The 11,811-nt window shown below is 35.2% G+C and overlaps 1 protein-coding gene across 4 annotated transcripts in view; it reads right to left on the reverse strand.

The window, feature by feature from the left end:
• The window catches only part of LOC144475613 (protein couch potato), a 197,820-nt gene that overhangs the window by 86,215 nt on the left and 99,794 nt on the right, over window positions 1-11,811 (reverse strand). For all 4 annotated transcript variants that reach the window (XR_013494898.1, XM_078191692.1, XM_078191681.1 and 1 more), the window contains exon 2: window positions 11,727-11,804. Coding sequence is in view for 3 of the 4 variants with exons in the window: in XM_078191692.1 (XP_078047818.1) it covers window positions 11,727-11,804 (78 nt within the window). In the remaining variant the exon portion in view is untranslated. The remainder of the gene's footprint in view (window positions 1-11,726; window positions 11,805-11,811) is intronic.

The following is an 11,811-nucleotide window of genomic DNA, read 5'->3' on the forward strand; positions in this document are numbered from 1 at the left end:
GTAATTTGTTCAACGAATGAACAGCCTTGTTATATAAAAATGGTAACGTTTATTGCAGAGTCTTTTCATAGCAAAACTTGTTCAGTAGTTTTACTTTACTTTTGCTTTTAGTCTGCTACAGATTTCATTTGTTTAAACGGAACTGCAACTTAAAGTTCGGAATATTATTTAATAAAGAATATTCTGTGTATTCTTTAGGATTTGTAAAAAATTATCAATTTCGTTAAATATTTATGCATTGAATGAGAGGTCGCAATGATTGCCAGTAAATGAACAATCGATCAGGACGTTAAGAAACGCGAGATTTGAGAAACAATATTTTTTAAACATTATAAAATTCTTTATAAAATATCATCTCTTATATTAGGCATTATCTATATTATCCTTTATATTAGGCATTTCCTATATTATCCTTTATATTAGATATTATCTATATTATATCTTATATTAGATATTATCGATATTATCTCTTATATTAGATATTAACTATTATTTTTATCAATTACAATTACAATTCGTCAGTTTTAAATGTTGTTCGATTACTTTTGCGAACAATTCTATATTCTATCATATTTGTCTAACTCTAAATACAATATCTTAATTGTTTGATAGAATTAGAATATTGCTTTTATTTTATTAATATCAGGAACATGTACACTCCCTCGAATTTGTTGTCGAAAGGCATTCAGTAAATTACACCCGGCTACATCGGAGTTTATGAACACAGCACGAGCTCGGGCGTTTCCCTTTAACGTCCGCGTAATTGCCTTTAGTTTTATTAACCGTAAAAGTTCCGCGGCGGAGACGCGCGCGGAAACCTTCCCACCGAAGACTAGTTTCGTTTAATGGAAATCACATCGAAATTACGTAACTTCGTTTCCGCGGCTCGCGGTATAGAAATGCGACAAACCTTTGTGCTAATCTAATCACCTACAGAAGTACCTCTCTTATATACAGTCTGTGTGTAACATTATGCAAATTCCAATCTCCGCGAGTTAATCTACAAAGAAAGGAGGTTAAATAGAATATATTTTCTTTATCAAAGGTTCCGCAAGATTCTAGATAAAATAAAATTTGCATTGCGTTCGTGTACTATACACGCGGAGGGGGGGGGGGGGGTGTTAATAATTCAGCCGAGAAATGGGCCGATTTTATATATTTCCGTCGCATGCAAATATTAACGGAATGTCCGCGCGAAAACTATAATTCGAATGCCTGAAATTTTGATATCGTGCAACCCTTTTTTTTTTTTTTAAATCATGCTTTGTAACAAAGTTGATCGAAATAAAAGCTTTAGTGAATGAAAGCTTCAATGTCTGAACTTTTTAACGTTTAATACTTTAAAATATTGTTAAACAGCCGCTGATAGTTTCATCGATAATGCCAGGAAATTTTAACGTTTAAAAAAACAACGATGGCTTAATAACTGAATCGAGTAAACATATTTTCGATTGAATCATTTTTAAGGTTAATATTTACAAAACAATTGTTTTAGCTCTTTGAGTTATGTTTTCTCTAGAATTAAAAAACAAGACCTACAATAGCACTAAAAATGATCTTCCGATGTGCCGACGGTTCACAATAGGTTAAAGCGATAGCAACCACGGAAGAATATGTTAAAACGTGACTCAAGACAGTAAAAACGAGAAAGGAACAATGGCGAAGTGACGGGAAAGGAAATTCCGTATCTGGTTTACAGAGAAACCTATTATTCCCGAGTGGTTCCATTTTTCCAACTTTCTTTCCTCGTCGAATAGGCCTGTAACACAAAGGTGGACGAATAATTGGGGGTAAACGCGGCTCGTTAGGAGCGAGAACAAGCGAGCGGAAATAGCATCGGCGGGCTGATCATCGCTCGACTTTCGACCGGTAGCGAGATTCGACGGGAAGTACACCGCGGTGTAAAATAACTAATTACACGTTTTACATTTCAAAATGGAACTTTCCACGAGTACGGCACTCCAGAAGGCTCGCGCCACATCGTACTTTTGATTGCCATGATTTCTGTTGTTTAGCAAACGTGCACTGAACTGAAACAACTTTTAATTGACAATTTTATTAACGTGGACGATTTTTAGCGAAAATATGTGACAGGTGTTCTTTTCGTCTGTCAATGATATACCATGAAGTCAATGCGAATTCAAGATTTAAGTGCAATGAGGACACGCGGCAGAGTCGACGACGAGTAAATGATAAAACTAAAAATAATATAATTTAATTGTATTATACAGTCTTTCTTTATAATATTAATACAATCTTTTTATTTATTCGGCATTTTTTCCAAATTGCCTGCCATTATTATATATATTGTAGTTTTGTTCACCATATTAATTTCTTTTTTTATTAATTTTTCTCTCAACAACATCTTTCACTACATTTGCAACGTACATCTACGGCATTACTATATCAAATTACTCTGTTAAAATATGTTCTAAGATATGTTCTAATATATTTAATGATATATATGGATTATTTCTCATAAAAAGAAAAATATGGAAAAATACAGAATAACTTCTTTTTGTTTAGAACTTCTCTTGCGACAACTTCTTTTTATTTTCGAAAAATTCAAATCTTGAAGTTCGCTTACGTCGCTTGACGAGCCGCGTCTTAGTCCTCCGCCGAACTTTGGACAACCCTAACCACTCTCTATTGACAAACGCGAACTTTTATGTCAAACACTATTTCACACTGTGTATACAAAGTACAAGGAGACTCGTAGTGGCGAAGAAGGAAGAGAGTAGTCGCGGTAACAGGCGACGTCCGCTCAACTATTCCAACGCCTTCGGAGGGCCATTTATCTCGCCGTGTCGAAAGGGCGGAGTGTCCTAAACGACGAGAACGAACAAACAGCAACGAAACGAGTGCCGGGCGTAGAAACGTTTAGCGGGAAACCCTTTCGTTGCACGAGGCAGGCTATCAGGTACATATGTACGCATACCTGAGATAGCCGAACTCGTCGCGAACGAAGGACATTCGCTGACGCGACGCTGTCGGATGAGTCTGGCTACCAGTTGTGTCAACTAGAACCATTGGAGGGAGCAGGCTCGCGTCGGATGTAGGTGACAATGGATCGCTCCAATGTCATCCCAAAAAAGTCACAACACATAGAAAATCATCAATTATAGGAATTTGTCGATAGCCGTCAAAATCTAGAAAATTTAAATTAAAAGAAGAACCTAAACCACCATAAGCAAGCGTGATAAAACACAGACATAATTGCTTCCATTGAACACATATATTGTATTATAATAATCATAATTTAATCATTACGATTCTGCATAAAAAAGTATCACACCAAATACTGTATAAAATACTGCATAGTTAGCGAGGTATCAGCGAAGGTAAATGACGATTATTAGGAAAGACCATTAATCAACATGACTGTGTTAACACAACGTGGTCAGACGACTTTGTGTACGATAGACCGATCAGTATTGGTAAAGACAGTCGCAGATGCTACATACATAGTTAACAACGTATTAGTCGTGCATGCACTGTAATAACAGCAGGAACTCTTGAAAATGTTTCTCGTTCTATAATATAATGATAAGATTACGTAATTTTATTCACTGTAGCAGCAGTTCGAATATCGCTTAAAATAAAACATTAGAACCTTGATAATGAACGAATTTAATTAATATCTCAGTAAGTATGTGTTTTAGACTGCGTTTGATGCAATGCTTGCTGTATGTAAAATTCAACGCGGTATCCAATTTTGAGAAGAAATATTAATTATTCTATTCAAAAAATTTAAGGCTATATTCGTATCTTGATAAGAGAGAAAAATAACATAAAAATGATTAGAATACTATATGCACCCTTAGAAATCATGCAGCTTCTTCCTAAAATATCTTTTCAGATATTTAAATAAAATATAAAATATTTAGGAAATATAATATCGTAAATTATAATAACATTTAGGAAATATATTGTAGTATAGAAGTATAAAATGTAAATTATTTAATTATATATATATGTAATTAAGTAAAATATAAAATACAACAAAGTAAAATATAAAATCCAACAAAATAAAATATAAAATAGAACAAAATACAAGCATGAAATCCAACAAAGTAAAATATAAAATACAACAAAATACAAGCATAAAATCCAACAAAATAAAATATAAAATAGAACAAAATACAGCATAAAATATAACAAAGTAAAATATAAAATAGAACAAAAGACAGCATAAAATATTTGTGTATAATACAACAAATATTTGACGAGTCGTCGTTAGGAGACGATCTTTCTCTCGCATATACGTCGATTTCGCGGCGTCTCGTTTCGAGAAAACTGGCATACTAGAAATCAATGCTTTGAAATTTTCAAAACGTTTATGCTTCCGAGAGTGGCAAAGAGCCGTAGGTCTCTACGGTATACATTGCCGGCTCCGTCCCCGTTTCTCTCCCGTTCATGTTTTCTAAATGCCTCAAGTGGAGAGCACAAAGCCCGGGGTGACGGCGGTGGCGCGCTTCGACATCCAGCATTGTGGCCCCGGTCTGTATCAGGTATCATACACGCATTACGAAATTGTCGGGGGGATTCCAGAAGCGCGAGCCAGAAACGCGAAAAGTCGATTCCTCTGCGCGCGGGCACAATGCCCGAACCGTAATACAACATTCTGGCAGTGATATTCTTCGCTCTGGCATAACGGATCGTCAGAGAGAGAGAGAGAGAGAGAGAGAGAGAGAGAAGAAAAGAAAAGAAAAAGAAATGCTCGCGTGCAGGTGACACTTTCTCGAAGCTCTCTTCTGTCGCGTCTCCTTTTTAACCCTTTGCGCTCTCGAGCGGCGCGAGTCTGTGGCAGCATTAAAATTGTTCTGTCACGACGCGAGATAATTTTTATATTAATAAAGTTTAGATTTAAAAGATCGTTGAACAGTGGACTTGTTAGCGTGAGCCGCAAGAATTAATTTCGTATTTTCGAATGATTATTTCAGATTTACAGTTAAAATGGCTTCGAGTACAAAGGGTTAATACTTTGCGAGAAACTGTGATCACGGTCGAGAGAGAAAGAAGACCTTCGAAGTGAAAGTTGGTTGATTAAATAATTGCCGTTTATCAAAATAGATTTCTTTCTGCTTTTATAAAAATTATAAACAAATAATAAAAATGGCTAAGAGTCGAAGTCAATACATTTGTATGAAGTTATTACATGAAATAAATACTTAAGTTTTGCTATCTCGATGCGTTGAATCTGTTGTTGTAATTACGCCCACGTGTTCCGGGTATATTCCGTATATTTTATATTATAATAAAAAAACGATCGATATTAAATATCCTCTACGGCGATGTTCCCTTTCACGTATGCTCTAACAAATGCGCTCATGCGAAGTTCATGGTAGCTTCGTGTAAATACCCTTTTATGAACGTAACTGAACCGCGAAGCATGGAAAAAAAAAGAACAGATCACGAAAGGGTATTTTCCAAAGGGTTGAGACACGCTTATCATTTTAATGTTATGTACACGCATCGCCATAGGAACGCTTTCTATCATTTCCACGGGGAAACTAAGCGTGCACGTATTGTTTCACACGGTTCTATAAAAAGCAGAAGGTATATAATCAGTTGTATCGTTTATTATATCATTATTAATCAGTTATATCATTTATTATTTCGTTAATCAGTTATATCATTTATTATACCATTATTAATCAGTTGTATCATTTGTTATACCATTATTAATCAGTTATATCATTTGTTATACCATTATTAATCAGTTGTATCATTTCTTATATATCATTATTAATTAGTTACAGCATTTATTATATCATTTATTAATCAGTTATACCATTTATATGTCAGTTACATCATTACAATCAATTATACAATAAAATCTTTTTCCCTCGAAAATTGTGCTAAATCAAACAATTGGGTTATGAAATATGGTGAATATCGAAGAGTCGACAAGAGCAGATACTATTAAATAATAGTAAACATCAATGAGAGTAAAGGAAAAAATACTTTTCAATGTTCTTCGCATTTAACTGGATTTACATTTTTTATTGCATCGTTCAAGCGATCCTAAAATACAACTTTTAAAACAGTTGTCAACGATCGGTGATTACAACGATATTGATAACAAATTTAATGATATTATTGATAACGAATTTAATGATATTATTGATAAGGGATCTTAGAAAATTAATTGCTTTTAGTACCCCATAAACCGAATGTTTAAAAATAGTGGAATTAAAGTCGAAATCAATTTTTTGACTCTTGCGAATGAAAATACTTTCTAAGATGTATAATTGAACGTGATCTTTTTAGCAGTGAATATTGAAGACTATTCAGTCTGAAAGGGTTCTCGTCATCCGTCTGACATCCGCGATGGAAATTCTCATAAAAATTCAACGCGACCGATCAAACTGGCATCGAGAACGGACGCATTAAAATTCTGTTCTCTTTTACATTTGAACGAGCTTTTTATTCCGCATATAGGCCTTGGCGTACACGCCTGTGCGTGCTGGATAGACTTCCATTTTATTACAAATTAAATTTGAAGGATACACCTTCCAGCAAATATGATACTTCGGTTAGGTTCTCCAATAGATATATGATACTGTTAACTAAATAATATTGTTTGAAACATTTTGATTCAACCCTTAATAAAGCTTTGAAATTGAACGTCAAATGTGCAACAATTCAGTTAATATATTTAATATTTCTGTTTACTCAACTGATAAATTTTCTAAGTATATTTTTTAACGATAGTTAAAAAAATTAATAATTTTTTTTAATTTAAGCGTAATTTATTATTACAATTAATAACGCTGTATCTTGTTAGCCTCTGAAACGATATAATACGATTTCGAAACTAGAATCTTCTGAAATAATTAATCTATAATAATCTACTAATCTATAATAATCTACTGATCTATAATAATCTACTAATCTATAATAATCGAAGGCAATATTAAAATTATAGAATAATTCAATAATTTCAACCTCTTAAAAATCGATTCTTGCTTAAGATTTTCTTTGTAAAAAAAGAACGATTTATGGGAACAAGAAAAAAGAAATATTTAAATCTGAAGGTAGAACGTAAAAATTATTATACCGCCGAAGCATTCAACGGAGTAATACGCCGAACGCGGCTATTCCTGGGAAGAAAATGGGTCAATACAATTTTATGGGAGGTTCTACCGTGATAACAAATGCACCGCGGCTTTTATAAGATTGCATTTTCTGTTGAACTCGTTTTCCGCAAATAGCTGTGCTTAAAAAAAAAGGAAAAGAAAAAAAGTAACCTCCCCATTATCTTAGCCTAGATCTTTAAAGAACGCCGTGAACTGTGATAGAACAGCGGGAAATTTAAAAAGTTCGCGTTGGCAGCCGTGCATGCACGTCACCATGGAAGAATTATAATCTGTGACTCGCAATTGGGTCGTTCTTTTCTTTTCTTTCCCGTCGTTGTTGCGATGCGAGGAATTTATTTTGCGAACCGTAAATATTAACCCTTCGCGCTCGAGTGGCGCCTCTGAGGCGACAATGGAAAATTGTTGTATCATTTTCTAAATAATTTCAACGTTATCAAAAACCCTTCTATTTAAATGGCTGCTAAAAGCGTAACAAATTCACGACTCACAAAACTTAATTTCACAATAGGAAATTATAATAAATCATACAAAATGGGAATACAGCTGGTCAAGATCAAAAATTAAATTCAAGCACATAAATTTGTAGCAAGATTTTCTTTTTAATCAATAATGTAATCGCCCTCGTTATCAACAACCTTTCGCCATCTAGTATGCAAATTGTCAATGCCGGATCGATAAAAATCAATTGGTTTTATATCAATGTATCTGGCGGTTGCATTTTGGACATCATTCGAATTTTCAAATTCGTTGCCAATTTTTGCAATATTTCTTACAATATTTTGAATCTATATTTTGAATCGCAAAGCGTTAACATTTTGGAAATATCGACTACGAGAGTTTTTCATACTCTTCGGACAAGAAAATGGAATATACTATCTTACTTTTCATTTGTTTCGCGTTTCTGATTAGAAACCTGTCTCGTTGGTCACAGTCTTAAATTAATACTTTTTACCGAACTATTTTAACAGTCTTAAAGACTTTGCTAATTATGCAGATTAGGAGCACGTCACCGATTTCAGTAGGCCAGAAATGTCTTGTCACGAGCGGATGACGAATAAGAGATAAAGGTCGCGAATGAAATTTTATTCGGCGCTGTTTATTGTCAAATTTATTCGACGCTGTTAGTTGTCAAAATTTATTCGAAGCCATCGAATACAAAATCGAAATAAAAATATAGCCGAATAAGACTCGAAGAATTAATCTTTCCTTTTAAATTAAAATATTAATTCAAGAATTGATATTTGCGTTTATATGACACCGTAATCGATCCATCATTTTTACCGAATAATTTCAATGTATTTCAGGAACGCGAAACTTTTCGATTTCCGTGATCATCCGGCAGCGGCGCGCGCCGCATCGCGTTCGCCGGGGTCGAATATCGCGAAGTTGTTCTCCGTGGCACCGTTCACGTTCGCGGGAACTTCCCCCCTTGCGATCGATGTGACCTATCAGTCAAGGCGAAACTGCCAATCGATAACGGGAGAGCTGAAATCGTCTCGAATACCGGGGGAATCGTGCTGGTTACAACGCTGACGTAGAAAACGAAGGGGCACCGAGAATCACCGAGGCGAAGGCGGAGAGAGGGAGAGAGACCCGCGGACGATAATAATGAAACCCGGTGATAGATTTTCCCCGAAATCAGCTCGAGTGACACTCATTTAATTGGAAAATCCGACCCGCGATCAGCTACCACCGTTGAAAATCGCTCCGCGGTGTTCGATCTGCTCCGGTTTTCTTCGGGAACGGGTTCAACGATTTCCACGAGAGCTTTTTTTGGCAATAGTCTATGGATAAACTAAAATACCGGTAGAGGAGCAACAATTGAATCTGTATGAAGTTAAAATATTAATAAAATACTGCTAAAATGTTACTAAAATATTGCTAAAATATTTCTAAAGTATTACTAAAATATTACTAAAATATTGCTAAAATATTGCTAAAATATTGCTAAAATATTACTGAAATATTGCTACTTAAATATTACTAAAATATTGTTACTTAAATTTTCGTAGATAGTAGATGGTAGATAGCAATGACTTTCTAAGACCTGGATGAAATTGGTCGCAATGACCAAAGGAAATAAAAATGTTTACAACAATAACTTACGTGTATACTGAAAAATTCTTCAAAAAATGGTTAATGTTGTTGCGAATTATTAATATTGTAAAATGTAACATTCTTTGCATTTCTTTGACGACGACCGATTTAGGGTGTGTGTAAGACAGTTTTAACACTGATTTAATACAGGTTTAAGAGAGATTTAGGGCAGTTTTAGGACAGATCTAAATCAGATTTAGGATAGATGTAAGTCAGACTTAGAATAGATTTAAGTCAGACTTAAGACAGTTTTAGGGCAGTTTTCGAGTAGTTTTAGGTTATGTGAAAGCTTCAGGACAACATAACAATCGATTACTATCGCCAAAGGAAACGTTCTCTACCGGGAAGAAAAATTCGCGTGTTACACGTTTCTCCGTGCGACGCGACGTGGTAGCATTGTAACTGTACGTCGGCGGCAGACAAGAAGTGCCCCATCGCAATGACAAGTTTAACGATAAAAAGGTGGAAGAACGCCGCGGCGGCGCACCGGCGCACCGGCGGAACGATAAAATTGTTCTCGCTCCATTTCAAGATTTCCCTCGAAAGTTAAACCCATCGTGCCCCCTCGAGCGTGGTGCGCGCAAAAGTCAAAGAGAAAAAGTTACACGGAGCCTTTCTCTTCGCTCAACGTTCACAATTATCCGGCGACCGCTGGAAAACCGGCGCGCGCTCTCGGAAGACTCCGCCGCGTCTTCGGCCGTTCCGCGAAACCCCGTGGAAACACGTTTACGTTCGATCACAAGGAAATTACGAATATATCCAACTTTTCCTTTCTTCGCGCTCCGATAACTATAGTCAATCCCATAAGTATTCCTATTCTCATTGCTCATGAGAGAAATTTGTTGAAATCAAGGGACGCGTGTAAGATTTTGCAATAAACTTTTTGAATGCTATTATACGTGTACCAGAAATTGTAGATAACGTCAGAAACTATATACAATATTTTTAAATAAATCATTGAAAATTGTATAACTTATTATACGCACGCTGAAAATTTCACCGAGATCAAAGTAGATGAGAAAAGTTATTTAAAAAATTTTCTTTAGCAAAGTTTAAAGCTTACAATTATAGTAATTGTTATATAATTGTCCTCCAGTTATGTGAAAAAGAAATTCCAATCATTTGATCTAATTTTAAAAAAGTTCTACCGTTTGAAATGCATTCGAATATTAACGCCCACTGTGCGTATAAATAATTGCATGTACGGTATAGTTTTCCGTCAATGTCTGCGATCTAATGACAAACGTCGATCCAATCGTTACGATGATCCGCGTAGAGTCGTCAACCTTCGCGGTAATGTGAATTCAACGGTGTTACGGTGTTACGTCGACGCGGATGATCAGATCACGTAATCCTATACCGAATGTAATCCGTTTATCTGTATACTCACAATTCGAAGAGGGAAGCTGAAAGCGAAACGCGCGTTCCCCTATTCGGTCCTCATCCGATCTCATCGCTAGTTATTTTACATGATTTATCTACCTTCTAATGAAATTCTAGCTTCAACGTAAACGTTTGTCGAGGAACTTGCGTCTTCCTTCGTGAACTCAATGATATCGTTTAGAGCGATTAACCCTTTCACGATGACTTTTTCGACCAAGTAAGATAGTAGGACGAGGTGGTTTTCTCAGGTGTGTCGAGCGTATTGTATACAAATTATTTGATATTTTATATGATATTAATATTTTGATCATTTTATGTGTAATACAAATGTTATTTATATACGATTATATAATTTATACTATATATAATTTATATACGATTATATACAACTATATACAATTACTTTAAATTGTATATAATACAAATATAATTTATATACAATGACCTTAATTTGTATATAATACAAATGCAATTTATATGCAATTATACAATTTATATACAATTATCCTATCTTGTATATAATAAAAATATAATCTACATACAATCGTATACAATTGTATAAATTATATACAAATTACCTTGAGAGTCACCATTCGAGTGCAAAGTATAATAACTAATTTGACAGACAAATATCATAACTCAATTTGACAGACAATAATGAAACACAAATTTCTCTATAACAAATAATTATTGCGAAGATATAAATATTGAAATTACTACGAAATAGACTGGTAGAAATGATACTTAAAATAATAACCAATGTTCGAATAAACCATGACAGAAATTACTAATATAATTAAAAGTCAACCGAGTATCGATTCAAATTTAGAGAAAATTATAAAAAAATTAGAAATTGGTTATCTCGGCCTGCCGGAATAATGTTAGATAGCCAACGTCAGATTCCTTCGATTTTTCCACAGCGATCAGCCAAACCAGTTGTAACAATATCAGTGATCCCCGAGAGTCGCCACTCGACTGCAATAACTTAAACGAACACGTGCTCGAGCAATGCCCGACCACGTTCCCCCGTGTCTCCTTTTTCCATTCCACAAAAAGGGAAGGAAACACCGGTCCCGACACGAGGAACGAACGAACGAACGAACGAACGGTGTGTATCGGGGTCGAAGAACGATCACGACTTACCTCGTATGCTCTGAAGAGCAGATAAAGCTCCCTCGGCTTGGCGTCCATCGGCAAGCCGCTCACGAACAAGGTGCGCACCTGCAAA

Source organism: Augochlora pura, chromosome 2, assembly GCF_028453695.1.
Source record: "Augochlora pura isolate Apur16 chromosome 2, APUR_v2.2.1, whole genome shotgun sequence".
Taxonomy (NCBI): Eukaryota; Metazoa; Arthropoda; class Insecta; order Hymenoptera; family Halictidae; genus Augochlora; species Augochlora pura.